This window comes from Mandrillus leucophaeus, unplaced genomic scaffold (genome assembly GCF_000951045.1).
Source record: "Mandrillus leucophaeus isolate KB7577 unplaced genomic scaffold, Mleu.le_1.0 Scaffold83, whole genome shotgun sequence".
Lineage (NCBI taxonomy): Eukaryota > Metazoa > Chordata > Mammalia > Primates > Cercopithecidae > Mandrillus > Mandrillus leucophaeus.
The window spans coordinates 2,880,607-2,904,562 of NW_012109030.1; the positions used below are offsets into that span (position 1 = coordinate 2,880,607).

The 23,956-nt window shown below is 39.7% G+C and overlaps 1 protein-coding gene across 2 annotated transcripts in view; it reads right to left on the bottom strand.

The window, feature by feature from the left end:
* Positions 1-23,939, bottom strand: part of HSPA14 (heat shock 70kDa protein 14) — a 31,981-nt gene extending 8,042 nt beyond the window's left edge. The window contains exons 1-10 of one of the 2 annotated variants that reach the window (XM_011968122.1): positions 23,569-23,939; positions 22,098-22,178; positions 21,938-22,020; positions 13,537-13,585; positions 13,303-13,408; positions 12,400-12,490; positions 10,909-11,013; positions 9,687-9,848; positions 7,955-8,110; positions 6,286-6,388 (exon numbers count right to left, since the gene is read on the bottom strand). In XM_011968122.1, coding sequence (XP_011823512.1) covers positions 6,286-6,388; positions 7,955-8,110; positions 9,687-9,848; positions 10,909-11,013; positions 12,400-12,490; positions 13,303-13,408; positions 13,537-13,585; positions 21,938-22,020; positions 22,098-22,178; positions 23,569-23,625 — 993 coding nt within the window. In that variant the 5' untranslated portion in view covers positions 23,626-23,939. Of the gene's footprint in view, positions 1-6,285; positions 6,389-7,954; positions 8,111-9,686; positions 9,849-10,908; positions 11,014-12,399; positions 12,491-13,302; positions 13,409-13,536; positions 13,586-17,322; positions 18,708-21,937; positions 22,021-22,097; positions 22,179-23,568 lie in introns of those variants that run through there. The other variant, XM_011968123.1, reaches the window with a different exon arrangement.
* Between the last annotated feature and the right edge of the window lie 17 nt (positions 23,940-23,956).

The window sequence follows — 23,956 nt, forward strand, 5'->3', positions numbered from 1 at the left end:
TAATTTGTGTATTTTTAGTAGAGATGGGGTTTCACCATGTTGGCCAGGATGGTCTCGATCTCTTGACCTCGTGATCCACCCGCCTTGGCCTCCCAATGCGCTGGGGTTACAGGCGTGATCCACGGACCCCAGCCGATAAAATCTATTTCAAACCAATTACCAGTAATCAATGTTTGTTGGTAACAGTCTAATAGTATTCCCCTAGTAAAATCTACAAAAGAAGGAAGTCCAGCATTCACAAAAATATTTATGTTCTGGCCAGGCATAGTGGCTCATGCCTGTAATCCTAGCACTCCGGGAGGCTGAGATGGGTGGACTGCTTGAGCCCAGGAGTTCGAGACCAACCTGGACAACATACAGAGACCCTGTCTCTAAAAAAATATATCAAATAGGCACACATCTGTAGTCCCGGCTACTCAGGAGGCTGAGGCGGGAGGGTGGCTTGAGCCTGGGAGATGGGGGTTGCAGTGATGTGACACTGAGCCACAGCATTCCAGCCTGGGCTTCTGTTTGTTTTATATTTGATAGCTATAATCAGAACTTACTTTTTTTTTTGGACAGAGTCTCAAACAAAAGGGACACATATTAGAGAAATGTCTTCCCACTTACAGATATATCTTCTCCCAGCACCTCCAGCCACCCCATTTTCCTGTTGCTCTTGTAACACAACTTGAGAGTTGTCTACACTTGTTTCCAACACCTCACCATTCATTCAATATTAAACCAGCTCCAGTAAGGCATTTCTCTCCACAGCTCCCCTACAATTGCTCCGACCAGCCATTCAACATTGCCAAGTCCAAGGGTCAATCCTCAAGAAGGTTAAGCCTCAACCTGCTAGACCTCCAGCATCACAGGGCAGTTGCTCTCTCCCTTCCTTAAGGACATGTTTTTCCCTGTCTTCCTGGTTCTCTTCCTTCTCACTGGCTGGTCCGGAATCCCCTATGCCAGATGCCCTTCTGGCTTGCAATTGTCCCAAGATCCCGTCCTGGGATCTCTTCTCTATTGTGGCTGTGCTTCCCCCGTGGGTACACTTGTCCAGTTTCACAGCTTTAAAGAGCACATGTGTGAACAAATGTGTCTCTAGCCCAGACCCCTCTCCCCAAATCCAGACCCCTACGTCGATCTACAGTGAACTGTTCACACTGAGGCCTCAATGCTTCTGCTGGGAATATGGGCCCTTGCTTCCTTGCCAAGTTCACCTCTGTCCACCGTCTCCCTGGCTCACTCAATTTGGTTTGTGTTACCCTCCCTGCTGTTCCTCAGGCATCACTCACACTTATAACTGCTGTTCCTCTGCCTGGGACACTGGTAGATATTCACATGGCTTGTTCTATGACTTCACTTCATTCAGGACTCTGATCAAAAGCCACCTCCTCAGAGGGGGCTCTGACCTGAAAAATCACCCTCTGTCACTAGCTAGGCCCTTATCCTGCTTAATTTTCTTCATAATATTTATCACAATTGGGCATTACTTTATCTGATTCATATTACCTGTATGTCCTCACTATATTGTTCATTCTATGAAGGCAAAGACTTTGCCATAGTTACTACTGTATCCCAGGTGTCTAGAATCTGCCTAGCGTAGAATAGGTGTGCTCAATAATTATTTGTGGGTTAATCAGTAAAATAAGTTTGAATGTATGCCTAGGAAATTCAGAAGAATCCATTAAAAATCAATAATTAAAAGAGTTTACAAAGTGACAAAATGTAAGATAAATAAGCAAAATCACCAGGTACCTTGTTTATCAGCAAAAACAAATTAGAAAACTAAAGTATTAAAAAATGTCATTCACAAGAGCAATAATCCCATAACACTCAGCAATAATTTAATAGTAAATATTAAGAAAACAAGGAAGTATTAAAGAAGATTTAAATAGACACCAACTTTGTGGCTAGGAAACTAAATACTCTAAGTTATTACATCATCCCAAGTTATTTTATAAACAATGCAACTATGTCAAAATAACAATGAGACTTTATGTAAGTTGAAAAAAATAATTCTGAAGCTCTCTGAGAAAAGAACTGTAAACAAAGAGAACTTTAAAATTACAATGTTAACAATTAAGGTTTACATCTACTCAGAAAGTAAATTGCTTTTTGGTGAGCAATTTGATAACAAATACTAAAAGTCTTAAAATCTAGGATTTACTCCTGAATTTTATCCTAAAGAAATTGAGGACATCCACTGAGTTACAAAGACTGTTGTATAATATACACATCCAACATACAGAATGGGTGTTATGAAGGATGGTACATCAATGCAATGAAATACTATGAAGCTATTAAAATTGCAGCTATAGAACCCAGGAGCTTGGTTAAAACACAGGGATTAACCACATTCATTTATCTAAGCTCCCTTTCACAAAAGCCCACTACGCTGACAACAAAGGGATTTAAGAAGGTATAAAGACAGAAAGGCAAAATAAATGGAAGAGAAATCTTGAGTTTGAGATTTCAACAAATTTTGGAAGCTAGCAAGAGTTAACTCAGATGAAGTTTGAGATAACTGAAAAGAGGCAGGGTAGTATGACGCATAGGATTCCAGGTACCAAACACCACAGAAAGCGAGGGTGAAGCACAGAAGTGAAAACACAAGGGCTGGAAAACACACATGTGGAGTGGCTGCACCCGCCTCCACCGCCAGCTGCTCCCCTCACCTAAATAGGTGGCCACCTGCACCTTCTCCCACATCAGGGAGGGAGGTCGTCAACACACAGTGATAGAACTTAGATACAAAGATACAGCACAAACCGGGGTGGGGCATGGTGCTGAAAACAAGAGGGAAGAAGGGAAAAGTCTGCACATTCAAGAGTAGGAACCCTGAAGCTCTCTGCTCTCAGACCAGAAACCTGTCCCCCTCAAGCAAAAGATAAGAGAATTTCTTCCAAAAAAAAGCCAAACTCTCCTCATACTAGACCCCCAGGTACTAAAATGAGAAGGCAATGGTCACAAGCATGAAGAGCACGGGTGATGGAGACAGGCAGCCTGAGTTCCGGTCCTTGCCTCACCATGTAAGTGCCAGCCTCATGACTGCGGGGCATATTACTTCACCTCTCTGGAAACCTCTTAGTTTCCTCATCTGAAAATGGAGATAAAAGCGCCTACCTCCTGGAGCTGGTGTGAGGATTAAATGTTTTAATACATGTAAATCCCTATCATTCACTCCCCATTCCCCGTAAGAGGATTACCCATCCAACTCACTCCCACAACTTGGTAGGTGGGGTATATCTCTCTGCCCCACTGTCATACCCACTGTGACACTGAATGTGTACGCACTGATATGCACCTATCTAATCTGAGGCCCAGGCAGCTGCTCCTGTGGTCTGGGTCCTAGAATAGGAAGTGGAAAAGAGCCCCAGCAGTAGACCTGCAGCCCCCTGCAGCTGCCCACCTGTAACCTAAGTGTTGCAGAAAACCGCTGAGCGTTGAGGGTTGTTTTCTCACTGTACCAAGGTCAACACACTAACAAGACAATTTCATATTATTAAGTTCTCAAAAGCCTGTGTCTTAGAAACATCTGGAGAGGGAATCTCTAACAACATTTTCAAACCTAAAACTATTCCGCCTCAACTCAAGCGACTGAGAATTGGACTATGAGGTGATAATGAAATGATGAGGCTTCGTGACCAATTGAGTAAGAAAGGGAACTGATGCTTATTTGTCATGATATGCAACAGGCTGTGCCACAGACATTTCATTTAACCCTTGTAGCAACCCTATAGAGTAAGTTATACTTACAATACTTACTTGTAAGGTAAATATTATCACTCTTATAAGAAGAGAAAGTAAGGCTCAGGAAATGAAGAATTTTGCCCAGTCTAGAACTATTAGAACCATGAGGCTTCATGTTTAGGTGAGTCTGTCTCCAAGCCCTGCACCTTCCACCACTGTTTTACTAACATCATATGACTTGCCTCCCAGCCTTCAAACACCTGGCAAAATGCCTGCCACATTGTGTTACAATACATATATATACACACACACATACACACACACACACACATATATATACTTATTGAACTACACTACAAAAAATATTTGTCACAACATAGCAGACATCAAAAAAAACTAAAAACATAAAACTGTCAAACTATAGACAAGTTAAAAGAAAAGTATATTTCATATTTGCCATACATCCAAGTAAAGCAGCTGCAGGAAACAGAGTCAAAGATCAAGAGTAAGTCAAACACACTCCTCCCTAGCAGGACCAAAACTAAACAGCAAAGTAAATGCCTCAAAGAAAGATTGCTGTACATGATAGCTAATATTCCAATTATGTAAAGTATTTGCACAAGTTTAAAAAAAAAGATTTAAATGATCAAATAGGCAAATAATATGAGATAAAAATTTACACCAAGGAGACACAAAATTAAATAAACATTTAAGAAAAATCCTCTGACCGGGCGCGGTGGCTCACACCTGTAATCCCAGCACTTTGGGAGGCCAAGGCGGGTGGATCACGAGGTGAGGAGATCGAGACCATCCTGGCTAACACGGTGAAACCCCGTCTCTACTAAAAATACAAAAAAATTAGCCGGGCATGGTGGCTGGCGCCTGCAATCCCAGCTACTCGGGAGGCTGAGGCAGGAGAATGGCACGAACCCAGGAGGTGGAGCTTGCAGTAAGCAGATATCACACCACTGCACTCCAGCCTGGGCGACAGAGTGAGACTCCGTTTCAAAAAAAAAAAAAAAAGAAAAAGAAAAAAGAAAATACTCTAGTAGCCAATGAAATATAAAGTGAAAAGATCTTTTTTCAACAGTCAATTGGAAATTTATCTTTAAATGCTATAACTCAGTGTCGACAAGGCTATAGTAAAATGTATACTGTTATATATTGCTGATGGGAATATTAGTTAATTCAATTCTTTTGGAAAGTAACTTGAGGTAAAAATAGTCTTAAGCTATTTTTATTCTTGACCTAGTATTTTACTTTGGGAATCTACTCTAAGGAGTAATCCTAAATATGATAAATGCCTCTGTATAAAGACAGGCATCATTCTCTTACAGGGGAGGAAAAAACCCAAACCCAGGTGTCTACAACAGGACCACAGTGAAAAATTTACAGTGCGTTTCCTTTTTTCGGACATTAGCAATCTATTCCAAATTGTGTTTATAAAGACTATAGTAATATGGGGGGGGGGGATTGGTTATATTATATAAATTAGGCAAAATTCAAAACTGTACATACAGAATTAGAACTGTTATTAAAAAAATTCACAAAACTATAGCTAGCAAACACACCTATGCATAGAAGTTACATGAGTTAGAAATACAGCTGCCTTTTGGTATTTTCTGAATTTTCTTACATGAATACTTCTTTAATAATGAAAATTTTAAAAATCATATACATTTTATTTTTATTTTATTTTTGAGATGGGGTCTTGCTCTGTCCCAAGGCTGGGGTGCAGTGGTAGGAATCACGGCTCACTGCAGCCTTGACCCCCTGAGCCCAAGTGATCTTCTCACCTCAGCCTCCCAAGAAGCTGAGGACCACAGATGCCCACCACCATGCCCAGCTAATTTTTTTTTTTTGTAGAGACAGGGTCTCACTATGAAATAGCCAAGGCTAGTCTTGAACTCTTGGGCTTAAGCAATTCTCCCTCCTTGGCCTCCCAAAGTGTTGGCATTACAGGCTTGAGCCACTGCACCTGGCTCGTTTTAAATGGATAAAAAGAGTATGTTCAATGAAGAGAAATAATTTTGGGAAAAAAAGAAAATACTAAACATTTGAATTTTTTAGAAAGTCTAAAAATATGTTCCTAAGCAAGGAGCGGGAAGCAGCCTGGTATACTAGTTATGAGTAGACACAGGAACGATACTGGGTTACATCTTGGCTCTACTACTTACCATGTGATCTTCAGGAAGCCACTTAATCTCTGTACCTTGGTGCCTTCACTTACAAAAGTAGGATAAATAATAGTGCTTACCTTGGGGATAAATGATAATGCCTACCTCAGAGTTATTGTGAGTATTCAACAAGTTAATATGTGTAGAACTCTTGGAAACAGTGCCTGGCACATAGTAAGTATTCAAATATCTCTCTATCTATGCTTACATATAAAAAATACACTGGAAAGGAATTATTCTGTTTTGCTAGGAAACTGAATATACAAAAATGAGTTCACCAGAGCCATTAATCAAAATTTCATCAATTTTTCCTTATTCATTAACACAATCTAATACTTAAATGCATAAACATATTCTTTCAGTACCAACAGCTATTTCCTAAATTCCAAGTCTTAAACTATACCTAAAATAACTAAGGAAAATGTAAAAGCATTACCTTGTTGATATCATCTGCTGTAAATCCACTTTGATCTAAGAGTCCTCTGATTGCTTCTATACACTTATTAAAAAGTGGAGAACAAAGAAGTTCAAATCTTGCTCTGTACACACATACACACACACACAGAGAAACACACAGACACAGAAACAAGAGAAAGACAAAACAGGGCTCAGTACAATCAAACAAATATCACTTTTCCTTTTCTTGTGAAGAGTAATGCCAAAACTTAATATGATAGTTCTCTGAATGACAGGTTTACCATCAGAATAAGGTATTAGGTAAGAGTGGTGCAATATCATGGAGAGAGGAGGGTCTAGGTCATTCACCTACATATGTATGAAGATAAAATCAAATTCAAGTGAAAGCCCATCTTGTTTATGGTCTACTTATATGCTTCCAAAAAATAAAAAATCTAAAAACACATACCCAGCATATAGCATTCCCAACAATAAACCTATTGAACCTAATCAAACCATCATTTGAAAGTTTGTCATTTTTATATGTTAAAACTTTAAAAATTATTTCTAATGATTTTCCTTGACAGTTTGAGACCATGTTGTACATAAGTTTAGTCCCTCTGTACTCCCTGAGAAACTTGAATGCTGGCAGGTAACAAAGTTTTAAGAAAAATTTGTAGTCATGAAAAATGTACTCCCTAATCTTCATACAGAACTTCTTAAATGCAGATGAATGGCTTAAAAATTAATGTTATCTCTCTATTAATATCTATAATCCTTATAGATAGTAAAGCATACTTTTATGGTTGAAATCTTTGTGACAAAGGAAAAATTTCCCTAATGAAAAATTATAAATTTCATTTCCTTCCTAATTACTGATTAACAAAGCAAATATATACCGAGGACATGGACAAACTTAATCCTAAGGAATTCTGGAACTAGGAAAATACACATCCTCTATCCAAAAAGAGATTCTAATTCAATGCAATGCCTTTTCTATCTTTTGAGTTGTAGCCTGAACTCTTTCTTCAAAGATCTGGAGCATAGCTGTCCAACAGACCTTTCTGCCAATCACTAGCCACATGACTACTCAACATTTGAACTGCAGCGAGTGCTACTGAGGAACTGCATTTTTAATGTTATCCTAATTAAGTTAAATTTAAGCAGCCACAGGTGGCTAGTGGCTCTCTTATTGGGCAGTGCAGATCTAGAGTCTTCATGAAGGCCTGGGGAAAATGAAGAAGCTAAACTAAACAGATGAAAAGAGAATTTAACCAAATACAGTCACTAGAATCCTAAAAAAAAATAAGATCCTACAGACGTGGAAATTTTCACTATGCTTCCAAGTCACCTATTATGTTGTTGAGGGGTCTGAATAGGCTGTATCATTATTATTAGCAAATATGCAACACAAAGACTACAGCACTTCCTCCCTTTGTACTTTATCACTTGTAGGATCTAGGTTGAAGGTTCTAGGATGCCTTCACACACTCCTAATTGTAGCCATAAAATAACAGGGCAAGCAATCACAACTGATGTAATTACTTGGGTAACAGCTACTTAGTCTGACAAAAACTGGACCCCAAAAGTAAAGACATTATAGATGGTTGACAAATTTCAAACAAACAAAAACCCAAAGTAAGAAAATTATACCTAAACAAACATGTTCTTGGAATTTTTTTAAAAAGTTTTTTGAACTTCAGTTTTACCTGGACACATTGCAATCAAAATCTTGACCTTCATATAATGAGTCAAGAAAACAGTTGGCACTTCCCAAGGTTGACAAAGAATGTTTCGCTACTTCAGCACTGTTCATCAATTTCATCATGGCTCGCGCATTTCCTTTCACATCGTGTTTGAAGGATCTAAATTAAAAACATAGCCTTTGAGGTTTAAAATTACTGGGCCATTTACAATATTGTAACTAAAATTTGGATAATCCTTATTAAACAATAATAAATTAGTGAATCAGGCCAGGTGCAGTGGCTCACGCCTGTAATCCCAACTTTGGGAGGCTGAGGCGGGTAGATCACCCGAGGTCAGGAGTTCAAGATCAACCAGGGTCAACATGGCGAAACCTCATCTCTACTAAAAATACAAAATTAGCTGGGTGTGCATGCCTGTAATCCCAGCTACTTGGGAGGCTGAGGCAGAAGAATCGCTTGAACCTGGGAGGTGGAGATTGTAGTGAGCCAAGATTGCACCACTGCACTCCAACCTGGGCGACAAGAGCAAAACTCTGTCTCTAAATAAATAAATAAATAAATAAAATAATAAATTAGTGAAACAATATTTTATTCCAGATTTCAGTATTTCTCTTCGAATCCCTCTAAACTTTCCTAAAACACTCTGTGCAATTAAAGGGGTCACCTCAAGAAAAATGAAGTACCAATTTCCTTAATACTCTGAATTGCTATATTACATAACCATGAACTGCTGCATTATGTAATTGTAATAATAGGCTGTACTCTGAAGAAAGTAGAGTAGATACCACCCTTTTCCAGGTGAGGCACAGAGGTTAAAGGAGATTTATGTAACTGCGTCAAAGTCTCCTATTTTACCCTTTATAATCACAGCACAATCACTGTTTAATGGCATAAAATTATTTGTCAAGCATTAAAAAGAAAAAAAAACCCTACAAGTCTTTCTTCACATAAATTTGACACATACAACAAAATATGTAAAATTACATTCCACCATCTCCAATATGAGTTCATTTTTAAAACTACTTACTAGTGATGAATGACTTTGTTTAAACAACATCTATTTTATAACAAAAAGCAATATAGATCTTTATCAAACAAGTGAGACATTATGACTTTTTCAAGACTTCTTCAACCAATTAGGTCAAACTGGCTAAAATACCATTTCAATTACTTTTTTTTTTTTTTTTAGAGCAGCAACACCCAAAGTATAACCTTTACATATTTGACTTTTGTAACATCCAAAAGGGTTAGAATTTTGGAGTAATTATACTCAGTAACAAGACTGAAATATTCCTAGCAGCAGATGAGTAATTGAGATAAATACTCTGTAAGACAATAACTTACTGGAATATGAAGATAATGTAATGCAATCTTCACCAGAGCCAAACTTTTAAAAACTGTTCAGAAGGCAATGAAGCCTCAGTGCCTATACACTCCTTTATCCAGACAGAAGAGCACCACATGAAGAATTAAAATCCAAGTTCATGCAGTTCAGTATCTGATGGTCTCTTTACACTAAGTGAAAAATCCAAGCACACTGCACTAGGCAGCCTGGCCTCTGAATTGCCTGGACAGGACATTATAACTCTAGATATGAAAATATCCAGTTTCCAAGCAATGAAAAAAACGACATCCTGCTTTGCAGCAGCATAACTTAAAATAAATTAGGAAAAAAAATAAAATATCTGAAGGAAAACCTCAATCAGAAGGTATTATTCAGGCCATTAATACTCACCTCTGGAACTCAGAAGCTAGATACTGTGCTAAGGTTTCTGTGAAATGTGCACCACCGATGTTATCATCAGTGTTTGTTGAAAGAACCCGATATATTCCACTGTTAACTTCCATGACGCTGAGAGATAAGGATGTTCCTCCAAGCTTAAACACCAAAATATTGCTTCAAGAGAAGATAAAGTTATCAGGGAATAACATTTTAAAACTAAGTTGGATATCAGAAGTCACTTAGTTTAATCCCTTTAAATTACAAATGAGGAAATGGAAAATCTCAGATGAATAACTAAGTTGTCTACAGTCACTTATAGACAAATCAAGCCTAGATTCGAGACGTTCTGCATCCAAATCAAAGTTCTTTTTTACTTAGTCACGTAGATACAACTGTATTCTTCTGAGTAAGGAGTTCAAAACATGAACTTTTCAAAGTAAATCAAGAGATTTGTGATTATAGTGTATTTTAAGAGAACTGAACATAGAAATTCTATGTGTTAATATTATGCAAGTTACTACTGCAATTGCATGTTCTGTAGATATATTACATATGCAAAATTAGGAGCTAATTCCCGATTCCCCATGTATTAAAACGCATAATTTGATATTCTCACATTTATCTAAAAATAATTTCCTCATGGTGTACACATATTTATTTACTTAACTGGGAGATACGAATAATGAAGTGAAACAATTACGTAAAATTAACACGGCATCTGAATTAACTTCTCTAAAGTTGAACGACTATCTATTCTATTAAGACATATTCACACCTATATTAGGGATAAGTATGTTCTAGTATTTCACCATTAAAAGAAGTCTCAAAACCTCATGTTAAATTTCCCATCTCCTGCCCTGTCAAATGTATATAACAGTATCTATTATTTGCAAACATGTCTAATAACTGGAATTGGCAGAAAAATCAGCAGTGTGGTAGCTTAAGTTAGAAACTGGCCAGGCCTAGAATTTTCAAATCTTCCCTCAAAAAAGGGACAAAATGAGGGCAATACGACAAGGGCATAAAAGCTCAATCTTCTCTCCCATTATGTTTTTCCTGTGCTTTCCTAGGACATCTTTCTCAACTACTTGAAAAACTCTAGGAAAGAGTCTGTTTTTCCATCCAGAAAAGTTGGGAACCACTGCATTACATAATAATCTTTACTGATATAATCGCTATAATCTAAAATGTTTTCTGCACTCAAAAAACTTAAAACTTCAAATATGACCTTTACCTTTTTCCATTAGGGGAGTCTTGTCCAATTCCATAAGCAAGAAGAGCTGCAGACGGTTCGTGGATTAATCGCAAAACATTAAATCCAGCAGCTCTAGCTGCTTCTCTGTGAACAATTTGCTTTCAATGAATTTAATTTATCACATGTTCAATTCTACATTTTTAGAAATGCTCTGCTAAAGATTCTATACAAAAGCTACTAAGATTTCATAAGTAGAACATGAAGGATAATGATCTTTAGAAGCAAGAATATAGAAAACAAATGAATGACTATAAGAGATCACTTTGTTTAAAATTGTAATCTTCAGAGCCCATATCTTGACAAAACAAGCAAAAAGCACATATACTGAGTAAGAGAAATAAAGCTCTCAAAAATGTCCATGTAAAAAAAAAAAAAAAGTTCAAAAGACGAGAGTCTTTTGGGGCTCTCAGAGTCTAGGACAGGTGTCCTGTCTTCATGCTATCCAGAACTTCCCCATTCAAAGTACTTGCCACACTTTATCATAATTATCTTGTTAATTCTGTGACATCAGAAACCATGTCCTATTTATCTCTATTTACTCAACCTTCAATACAGTGTGGCTTAAACAGTAATGAATACATATTTATTGAAAGAAAAAATGCCTATGCAAAAACTGTAGAAAGACAAATTTATAAAACACTTGAAATTTTCCAATTTCTTTAATCTAGTGTTCAGTTTTTAAAAGTAAATAAGGCAATTCTCTGCCTCAGAGGCAACTTCAACGCCCAGAACCTTGTATGAAACTCTATCCTGCATAGCAAAGGCATAAAAGCATACCAATACATTTGCATAATGACCTGTAAAAACTATAACTTTTTTGTTTAGATTAAGATCTAAGGTGAAGAAATAATCACAAACGTTTTCTAAAACTGCACATGTAATTCCCACATAAACCTTAATTACAGAAAACTAGTCAAAGAGATTCATAAATGTCAATTTAACCAGGTAATTTAAAATGTTTCTGATCAAAACAGCTGAGGGTACACCATATTTAATTTTATGTTCTCTTGGCATTTGTTTTTTGAGACGAAGTCTCGCTGTCACCCAATCTGGAGTGGAGTGGCGCGACTTTGGCTCAATACAACCTCTACTTCCTGGGTTCAGGCGATTCTTATGCTTCAGCCTCCCGAATAGCTGGGATTATAGGCGGCACCACCATGCCCAGCTAATTTTCGTATTTTAATAGAGACAGGGTTTTGTCATGTTGGCTAGGTGGGTATCGAACTCCTGACCTCAGGTGGTCTGCCCCCGCTCAGTCTCCCAAAATGTTGGGATTACAGGCGTGAGCCACCACACCCAGACTCTTGGCATTTCATTAAAAAAAAAATACATATTAATGATCATTACCTTACTAAATTATTTACAAATACAATTTTATTGCCTAAGGTACTTTCAAATATAATGTTAGCTTTTACTATATAGTGATTTTGTATTTCCTTTAAGCCAGTAAGATAAACCCCATATACTTACCCAAGAGCATTTTTCTGCTTTTCTCCGAAATCAAATGGGACAGTAATAACTACATCATTTGCATCTGAGCCCAATACAGAATGTGCCGTTTCTGCATATTAAAAAATATAAAATTCTGATGACAGAAAAAAATGACAAGTGATACTTTCTGAGGTTTATTAATTTATGACAAATATCTCACTAAACATATTTCCCAATTCACTTGCTTGCCCCCATGTCAATTTTCTTCTCTGTGCTCTTAAATCATGCAGCACTTCTGGTGGTTTTGGTGATATCTTTTGGACACAGAATCAGCTTTCCAAAGACCCTGGCTCTTAGGCTTTAGTACCAACCATCTTCTAAATTAGACTGACTCCATGGAGAATAAGCTCCTAACGCATATGTGTGAAGACACAATGTCATAATGTTAGTTCTCTACATTTAAAGACTGCCTTCCATCCCCCAAGTTCTTAACATCATTACAGGGCTGAAGGGAGCCTTATAAACAATCTATTCCAGAATTTCCCAAATTGTTCGACAGAATACCACTCGGCTCAGAGCCTTTCTCTGAACTGCTAATAAAAGCAGACCTACTTAATCTGCCTAAATTATTGTTCACAGAATACTGTCAATCTTGAAGTGCCACTATTCACCAAGCTTACTTGGCCACTAAATAGGTTTTGAACTCTTATTTGGCCTAATCCATTTATATGACTTATAGGGAAATCAAAGTCAGGGAAGGCAAGTCATCAAGGGCACATAGTCAATTAGTGCCCCAACCAGGTCTACAGTTTATATGTCCTTACTTATCTGTTCTATCACTCTGTTTCTCCCAGGATCTAAAAATACCTCTAACTTTTCTTTTTTAAGGTCAACTTTCAAAAGATCATTAAAGGTAACTATTAGATATCTTTTGCTAAATACCTTTCATTTTACTAAATATCAGTCTGACAACATCTTCTGGGTTAACAAATCTTGTTTCTTCTCCAGTATCTATTTCATATCGTAATTTCCCATTTTTTTCAATGACCTATAAAATAAAGTATAATTATGCTAAATAAATTTTAATAAAAATGCAAAGTTTCAAATCAACATTACATGTTATGACCTTGGTAATTACTCTGTGTAACAGGGAAGCAATAATAGAACCATACTCACTAAACATTTACTTTCCGTGATGTATTTCTGAGCTTGCGGATCATTGGAGCTGTCCATAAAGAAAGATAAAGATAGCTAAGTATTAAAATCAGTATTGTAGATATATAAAGTTTAAAGAAGACTATATTTCTCAATATCACTGAATATTAAAATATTAACAAAGTTATTAAGCTGCTTAACACTAAGTCTTCAAATATTACAGAAGATAGAAATGGAGTATTTATAAGGGTTATAGTAATTCTACTAAAGTACTGATCTTTGCATTTGAAAATAAATAGCTTTCGTATTCTGGCCTTGCTATTAATAGATGCTGTATATTTTGAGGTGACTTTTTATAATATCCATGATTTCATATCATAGTTTCACACCTGTGATTCTGAAGACCTAACCACTGAGATGAGAAGGTTGCAAACTAAGGGCAAACCAAAGTAGCTAAGACCATCTTTTGTTGCTTGGTTTCTGAACACACACCAACTCCAGAAACCAAAAGGTTGAGCAAACTATGAATGCTGTTTATAGAAAGGTGCAGAGTACTATAGATATGCATATATAAACAGATTTAAGCAACTTATGCAGACTACAAAATGTTTTCATGTACATTATCTCAATTTATCCTCACGACACCTAATTGGGTGGGCTTGACAGGTATTATTTTAGAGAAAAAGAGCTTCAGAGAGGGGCAATAACTTATAAGATAACAAGGGGCAGAGTCAGTACATGAGCCCAGGTCTTCTCTATCAGACTACTATTATTCATACTTTACCAGGCTGCCTCCCACTCATCTTGTAAATGATCACAGTACTTCTGTCCCTTGAGCAGGGATAGAAATCTGATTCTTGGCTTAATGTCATCTAGAAATTAAGATAAAATAGACTAGTATCCTTCCATTAAACCCTTCTTCCAAGGAGCTGTGACTTCTATTTGTTTAATAAGATAAATTGAAAATTCATAGTGGCTAATTGCTGAAGGGTTACAGAGCATCTGGAGACCTTAACTTGTTAAGAGGCAGACAAAAGGGGTTTAAAATGGACTAATTTGGCTTCGGACTCTGGAATACTTTCAGGTTCCTCATACTTCCTTCTCTATCACCTAAAATATCAATAGGACAGGAGATAACTAACTAGCTTGCCCAAAGTCACACAGCTAATTAATGGCATAACTGGCTGGCACCCAGACCTTCAATACAAAGTTTAGTATTCTTTCCATTAAACTCTTTGCTTCTTCCTTTTCCTAAACTCAGTATTTAATATTAACTATATGCCAAACACTGTAGGAGTAGGAAAAAAAGATAAAGTGTACTCATGGTGGGTTCTGCACCAATATTAGAATTTCAGCATGACACTTTCTAGTTCTGTTTTCTTTAGAATTTAAGTCAACCAGAAAAATTTATACTGTTATGTGTAGGCTGTCTACCACCCAGACAAGATAATTTGCCAGGAAAGATATTTTACAGAATTTGTAGAACTCTTAGAAATGGAAAATTATTTCTCAACTGCCGTATAAAGAGGGCCACTGTCCTCTGAAGACAGAAAGTACATGTAGCTCCAAGGGCCACAGACAGGCAAGACACTTAGCAGAGGAGAAAGCAAAGCAAAGAATGGAGGCAACAAAGAACCACAGACATCACCACAAAGTAGTGGACTGATCTGTAACTACATACAAGTGAAAACTTTATTTGTCCACACCAGGATTACTGAACAGAAAAACAAAGGTGGTGGGAAGTTGGTATACGTAGCACCTTATTTACATGATGGACTTGAGGAGGCAGTTAATCCTATGGTTGTGTCTCACAACCTTTATTAGCAATGCCATCTTCTCTTCCTCCTCCTTCTTAAATATCTCTTATGGTCAACAGCCCACAGGCTTGGCACACACCAGCACTAATGTGCTCGAGTCTTTCCCCCACTTGTTACATGACAGTGCCTTACACATCTGAAAGTGCTCTTACATTCATCTGTTCCTTTGATCCTCACAACACCCCTGTGAGGTAGGTAGGACAATTATGAGTTTCCCACTCTATAAATGAGGAACCTGAGTTATGGAATGCTGGAAAGGCTTTTCTAAGGGGGTTCAGGTAGTAATGGTTGGGTCTACCACATAGGCAGATTCCTGGCTTGCTTTCTTGCACACTGTCTCCCTGTATTGCAGTTTTCCTCCCCTTAATAATTTTAGCCTATTTTCCTGTGTACTTACTCAAAACCTTTCCCTTGACTTCTATTCCCACATTAGGGTTACTTTACCCATTGAATTTCACAATACTACATCCAAATATTAATTCCACTTCTCTTCCTCAGCACTCCTTTCATCTCAAAGAAATCCCTGTCTTATGCACTTTGCTACCATTAATGATTTATAGAATACAGGCCTAACTCTCCATCAAGTACTTGTTTTTTCAGAAAATCTACCTACCTACCTATAATTGACATATATCTTTCCATATAATAGCCTAAGACAATTGAGACAATGAATATAGCTGTATCCATTTCAATGCCTTAAGTATATGCTCTTTTAAAGCAGAGTCTGTATGTCTGGTGTGGTGCTTAGAAGTTCATGAGAATATTAATAAATATTAATACCAGAGAATGCTACCTTACAATTGTTACCAGTATTTCAAATATACATATGCTGCTGTGACAGAAAATATTACAATTAAAATTTCATTTTCTTTTTGCCTTTTATTATGCTATTTCAAAATTTTTTAGAGCTGAAAGGTACTAGGAAAAAAAAAATCTAGTACAAATCCCTCAATCTGGAGATGAAGAAATTGAGGCATGAATTAGATGGGCACGGTGGCTCATGCCTGTAATCCCAGCTACTTGGGAGGCTGAGGCAGGAGAATCGCTTGAACCTGGGAGGCAGAGGTTGCAGTGAGCCAAGATTGCACCACTGCACTCCAGCCTGGGCAAAACAGTGAGACTGTCTCAAAAACATAAAAAATAGTAATAATAGAAAAGGGCAAATGATTTGTCGGATGAAACAAACTGTGACAGGATTCGAATCCAGGAATTCTAACTAGATTCCAGCATATTCTACCACACCAGCTGCCTCACACCTCCACCCCTGGCTTGGCAGAGCGGCTTGCTTGCTGTCTACTCATGGTTCTGGGTACGTTCCCACTGCTGCTGTGACCATTTCTCCACCCATGTGCATTTCCAGCATTCAGCTAAGCACTTGAGGCTGCAAAATAGAAAATAAAACCTCCCCCAACATGCCCACTCTTTGTTTTTCTTTTTTTCCAACTTCTAGATTATGGGAAAACTTTTTAAATCCCAAAGATTCCTATTTGTATTCCTAAAAGTACTAAGTAAACCACTAAAAGCTTTAAGCTACTTTAATGGCAGAGATTAATGTCTTCCCTTCTAGAGTAAATCGGAAGTGTGGCTTATCACCTTCATCTCTCCCAAAGTGTATGTCTGAGGTTGGGAGGAGGCTCATCTGTTCAGGGCTAGTGCTTAAAAGGAGTCATCTATTGCAGGCAATCTTTATCCACACCAACCTACTGTTCCCAAAGTTAAAAGGGAAACAAAGCTGTTCTCTTCCACCAGATGCCATTAACTACATAAACTTCTGTCTACAACATCTGAGAAAAAGGAATCTTGGAAAGCTCCTCAAAAGGAAAGTTTTCTAGGGCTTGCCCTGTATAACATACTAGACAAAAAAATAACAGAAAAGAATGAAATCAGCTAAAAAGCAGATTGGAAACTGATATAATCTGAATTGTTTCCACAATGTTCTAATGGCAACCAAAACTTCAAGATGTAATTTAGGCATATCAAGGGACCCAAATAATATGAAATGCAAAGAATTTACATACATTTAATATTTTATAAAATGGCCAATATTTTATATTGAAGATTATCGATATAAACCATAACACACTATGGTGGCTCCCTGGCACTTCTTGTTTCCTTATATTGATAAGAGACTAAGAACCAGTAAAATGAAGGCTAGAAAGACAGTTTGACAAGAGTGCTTACTAGTAGATATGTCAGAGACACAGTAGTGGAAACGTAAGAGATTAAGGTACAAATACAGGTTGTGCTGATACTAGTCTAATGAGCCACACAAGGATTTTAAAAATTAAGATTTCAAACTCCATGAAGCAGTCAAGTTAGACCAGCAAAGGAAAGATTCAAGCAATGAAGTCACAGTATACATCCCTACTCCTGTATCTTGTAAACTAATGTGCCTTACCTCAGCCAAGGCCATATGCATTAATAACTTAAATGTGTACAGTGCTTTTAAACTTTTAAACTCTTTCACATCTATGAACCATGTGATCCTCACAACAACCCTGTGAGGTAGGCAGGGCAGGAGTTATTATTGATCCCCATTTTACAGATGAGGAAACCACTGGAGAGAGGTAAAGTAAACTGCTTCACATCTGTGACAAAGCTACGATGAACCAGCTCTCTAGAACATGGCTCCATTGTTTTCTATTAGGCCACCCTGGCATTTCTGAAAGGTCTTCCATTTGGTGGAGAATCTTGGGGAAATGAATTAGCAATTATATTTGTACTATCTGGATATACATGGTTCATCCATGTTTTTTTCTGAGGACATAGAAAAGGAGCCAGGGATTCAGAAGGCAGGTTTGGAAAACAGACTTCTACCAGTTTAGGAAACAGAGCCTTTTGTAATTGGTTCCTAGCTTTTGGTATTCGAAATCAACCTCTGAAGCAATTTTTCAAGGCCTAGCTGAAAAGCACCAGTTGCCTCTTCCACTGCTGTTGCCAAACGTCTGACTGCGATGACAGCATCCCTGCGGAGCTCATTGGCAGTGTCTTGCTGAGCACTGGCCTCCTCACCAATAGCAATCAGCCTGTCCAGTTTTTCTTCCTCCCGCTTTGAGAGTTCTCGTGCCAATCGCCTGTTTTCTGCCAACTCGGCTGCAATAGTCCTGGCCACTGACCGCCTTCTTCGCCTTGCCCACCTTGGAGGGGGCTCACTGGTCAAGGGCCTATCCCCACCAGAAACAAAACCAGCTCTCGAAGAGGAGACTGGAGTCTGCGGTGTGGAGGCTACCCCAGGAGTGCTGCGGCTGGTGCTGGTGCAGGGGCTGGGCTCCCCAGACACACCCAGTCTGGCCATGGGGCTGCTCTGACAGGGAGCAACTGCACCTCTGAAAAGGCTGTGGGAGCTGCTGTAGCTGGGGGTCCCTTGAGAGCACCCTGAAAAACAAAGCAACAATGTTGCAAAGAGAACATTCCTGCTAAGGGAATGCTTGGAGCCAGCAGCAGAGCTGAGACAAACTATAAACCTATGGTTGTTCCTGGAAAGCCTCTTTCCACCAGGGACTGGGAAGAATCCATTTCCTTAATCTGGACATTGTGACCTGTTTAATTTCACCTCTAAAACTTCTCCCTTGCCTTCCTGAACCCCTTTGTACATAGCTATCCAACCCACTCTAGACCTACACATTCCTAACTACCCATTATTAATAATGCCAGAACTAGTTTGGTTCTAGAGAGCACTTCTTCTAGGTTTAAAGAGTTCTAATACCTTATGTTGCTATGGGCATAGCTTTTGAAAACCTGGAACCCTTTAGCTTACTATTAGGTTTTTAAAAAGGTGCATGGGGCAGAATGAGGCAGAAACAGGAACTATGCTGAAGAGGACACTATCCAAACAGACACAGCTGTTTAGAGCCATGTGACTCTGGGACCCGAATCCTTCACATGCTTAGGAGTTACCTGCACCCGAGGATTCATCCCAGGAGTCCTCGAGGTCACTGGTTTCTTGTATCCGGTCACTGATTCTTAGCTGACAATCCTCATCTGATTCCTTAACTGTTTTCAACATAGGCTGATGATCAGCTGCCTGAGTCCTTTTTGATTTTAGAATGCCGGTTCCCTCTTCCCCTGGGGCGTCAGAGGCCACTAAATTCTGATCACAGTGCTTGGCCCAAGCAGCATCCTCCATTAAGTTGTCTGGGTCAGTCACTATCTGATTTCGGAGAAGCTGATCCAACGTATCATAAAATGGACAGTGTGGTGGCTCACCCATACTTGTGGCATGGGCAACATAGGCCTTTAAATATAATGCCTTCAGAACTTTAAACTTGGAACGGCACTGACGTTCGGTGCGGCGGAAGCCCTCCTGCTGCATTCGCTTAGACACAGCCTGATAGACATCTGCATTGTGATGCACAGTCTGGAGGCGCTGAATATACTCTGCCTCGCCTAGTATGGAGAGAAGAGTTCGTGTCTCCTGTCTGGACCACCGGATGCCCGCACTGCTATTGGCACTGGCCATTGTGGGTTGGAAAGGAGGGCTGGGCAGCTTCTGGACAGCAAGGTGCAAGTCTGAAGGTGTGGGGAAGCTCTGTGTGCTCTCAGGATATCTCCAGGATCTTCCCTCTCAGGGATAATTGCTGAGAAGCCAGGTCCAAGGACCGCATTTCTGGCTGGAAGGCCACAGGGGAATGAGAGTTACAGGAAGGGTGTAAGGATAATTTTGGCAGCAAGTTAAGTGATGCTACCTGTTAGTAGGTCATAAACAGGCATGAGGCTAAGACTGAGACAGCCCAACTTCGGGAGTTCACCCAGGGTAGACACTGCACCAAGGACCTAATGGCTTGGTAACAAAAGGGCCAAATGCTTTTGTGGCTGAGAGTTGGTACAACAATGGATCTGTAAAAATCACCCTTGTCTGGTGAGCAGATGGGCTGGGAGGGAAAATCACCTGGACCACGAGGCAGCTAACTCTAAAGGAGTCCAAGCATGACCATGGTATAGCAATCTGAAAGATGCTCAGTCTTCACTAATCATAGCACACTGTGGCTCTGTGTTACCCATCTGTCACTATGGGCCAGAAAAGTGAGTTTAAGTTGCTCTGCTAATACAAAGCTTTTTTGTACAATATGGCAGAAGAAAGCCACATAATTACCGTAACCATCTGCCCCCAAACAGCAGCATAAAACAAACAGTAACATATTGTTGGCTACCAGGGGAGAGATCTATGGAAATATACTGTATCTGGACTGGATCAATGTGAGCATCTTGGTTGTGACACTGTACTATAGTTTTGCAAGATGTAACCAAGGGGAGAGGTGGTGAATCCAGTCATGTGCTTGACATTTCTGTATTATTTCTTACACAGCAGCATAGGAAACTACAATTCTCTCTAAATAAAAAGTTTAATTTAAAAAAACAAACAAATATATTGTTGGCTACTCAGTGATTCAGGCTTCAAGATCCATCTACAGTTCTTTTTTCTACACTTTATGATTTGAAAATATTTGACACCAACTTATATTTAATATGCTCAGTACTTTGTCAACAGGTAAAAGGATATGGGGATATGTTTATTGTCACCAAATATTGAATTATCTCCAAACAACTATAGTTTTTGGCTTAGTGCATAAATATCCTAAGGAAAAAGATTAATATCAAGTTCAATTTAATTGAACACAGGTAAGAGATACAAAATAAGATAAACAGGTAAGAGATACCTGTATAAATTTAATCTATAATATCCAAATTCTAAATCAACACAAGGACATTTTTACTTACATTCTCACTAAACAAAGTTGAAAGAAAAGAACCTGGGGCAGAGGGTGAGGAGACCTGATCTGCAGTCTTATCCAGTTTACCCCCTAACCTAAGGTAAAAATTTCTTTGTACCTTGATTTTCTCATCTATAAATGGGGAATGATAGTATTTGCCTTGACAATTTTACAAGGATGTTGAGAGGATTAAATAAAATAATAGATGTGAAAGCACTTTGAAAATTTAAAAACACTCTATCAAGTATTACTACAGTAGTGAAAATGAAAACCCCTAATTATTACAGCAATCTATAATTTCAGGAGACAGAAGTCTGGGGAAGCAAGCCTCTTTTAATCTTCTAATTAAAGTTACAACAGATGATTAATCTGATTCTTACATAAGATGTTAATTTAGCTGTTACTCTAATGATTAAATTTGTAAGTCCAATGGAAAAGTTAGTTCCCAGAAAGTGTCACAAAAGATCATGAGGAAGAAAATCAATAGTGTCTACATCGATTATGAACAATTGTAATAGAGTCAGCAAAATTCAACCACATTATCAAGAAGTCTTCCAATTCCCACAAAATCTTTGAAATCCTCTCAGTTAAAAAAAAATCTAAAAATGTGAACAATCCAAATTACCACCTCTGACACAAATTACCAAAATTAAATGAATGTTAGCATTTATCAATACTAACAGACCTGTCAGCAAGAAACTAACATCTGAGTGAATCCCATAGTGGAGAAGATCCAACACTAATAATCAAAAGACACAGCCTACTGGGGGTACTCTCTAATGACTCAGTCATAAAATGAAGAAACAAACTATGCTGTTTCTAGTTTCACATTATGCTTAGAATTTATGAACATGTTTCTATTACTATATTTAAAAGTATCATTTGATTCCATACCTTCTGCCCAGGATCTGCTTTACTTTCATTACTGTATTTGAAATATTTCTTATTCTACTTTGTTTTGCTGCCAATCCAACAATCTGAAAAATATATATATATATTACAATGCATGTAATTTTAAATTACTTCACAAGTACAAAAATGAGGGGACTAGTACCTCTTCATTTTCTGAGTAAGCAACAACAGCTGGAGTAACTCGGTCACCAGCATCATTTGCAACCACACCAGCCCGGCCATCCTAGAGAAAAAAACACGAAATGGTCTCATTAGACGTATTCAGACATGTGTGCACCAGTGTTACTTTGCCATCTGTGTGGAAAGAAAAACTGCTTTCTCAATATTTTCAACTCGCAAATTTCATTACCATTTAATTTCCTCGTTTTCATAGAAGGCCTATAACTCCATGAATAACTGCCTCATGTTTTCAGTCTGCTCTGCAAAGTCAACAATTGAATCAAAAGTAATAACAACCTTTCTACACACAAAACGAAGCCTATTATTACGTTACCTTTCCTATTTCTTTCTTACCATTACCATTTCTTTTTCTTTTTTTTGGAGACGGAGTCTTGCTCTGTGGCCCAGGCTGGAGTGCACACTACAGTGGCGGATCTCGGCTCACTGCAATCTCCGCCTTCAGGGTTCAAGCGATTCTCATGCCTGGGCCTCCTGAGCAGCGGGGATTACAGGCGAGCCCGGATAATTTTTTTGTATTTTTAGTAGAGGCGAGGTTTCACCATGTTGGCCAGGCTGGTCTCGAACTCCTGACCTCACATGATCCGCCTGCCTCGGCTTCCCAAAGCGCTGGAATTACAGGCGTAAGCCACCGCGCTGGACCCCTTTCTTCCTATTTCTACAAAATGAAGCAGCATTATTCCCTTTGGCTTTTCCTAACAAGTCATTTGACATTTAAACGCGGAACTAGTGGCAACGGAGTTCATGATTATCGTTCCTTCTGCCTCCCCACTGAGGAGAGAAAGGCCACAAGTCCTGTCAAGCTCTCACTTCCAGAAAGGCCACCTCTGTAGAGCACGCACAATCAACTGGCTTCACAGCCAGGCAGCGTTGCAGGACCATCAGCTCCAACTCGACAGCAGCCTCCCCGCCCCTCCGGGACCTAGACGTTCGGGCCCAGCTCAGCGCGTCCTGCGGCCCTGCTGTCCCAAAGACCACCGCCTCCAAGTACCTCGCGGCCACTTTCCGAGAACCTCCCACCCAAGGGAATCCTGAGGCCCTGACGTCAGCGAGACCCTTCCGGCATTCAGAGTCCAGGACGTCCCCGGGACCCATCCCCGGACACCCAGCGGCCCTGCCCTCTCCGAGACCCCCCGGGCACCCTGCAGCTCCGTTGTCCCCGGGACCCCTCTGGGCATCCCGCCGCCATGACGCCCCTGGAACTCTGCGCGTCTAAGTCGCCGGGAGCTTCCGCCGCGGAGCAGAGAACTTTCTGAAGGAGTCGCCAGGGGCTAGGCCTGGCCCGCCCGGCCCTTCGCCCCGGAGTGTCCTCGCGGCAACGCCACTCCACGACATCCCTAGGCCGGCGACACGCCGCTCTCAAGCCTGTGGATGAGCCCGCACCAGAGAACCGGGTGGCCGTCATGAAGCCCTAGCCCAGCTCCGCAGCCCCTCACCTTATAGACGGCCACACAGGCTGAGGTGCAGCCCAGGTGAACTCCGATGGCCGCCATGAGGCAGCAGGGACGGCGGCGGTAGGAATGAAGGGGTCCCCCAACAGCAACAGCTACCAGCCGCCCAACGGCCCCATCAGGCACCGCGGAGCTTCACGTTCCCGCCCGCCCCCTGCGTCCGGTCCGCCGCGACAGCCTCCCGCGTCGCCGCCAATCAGCGTGAAGGTGCTGCCTTTCTTCACGCGCAGTACGCGAGTAGCTTCAGCGCGTGTCTCTGCGCTCTGCGGAACGGCATAGTGCGCACGCGCAACCAGGGAGTGACGGGAAAAGGCTTCTACGCTCCGCCCCCTTCCTGTCCCTTCCGTGAGAGCCAATGGAAACTCTCAGTTCA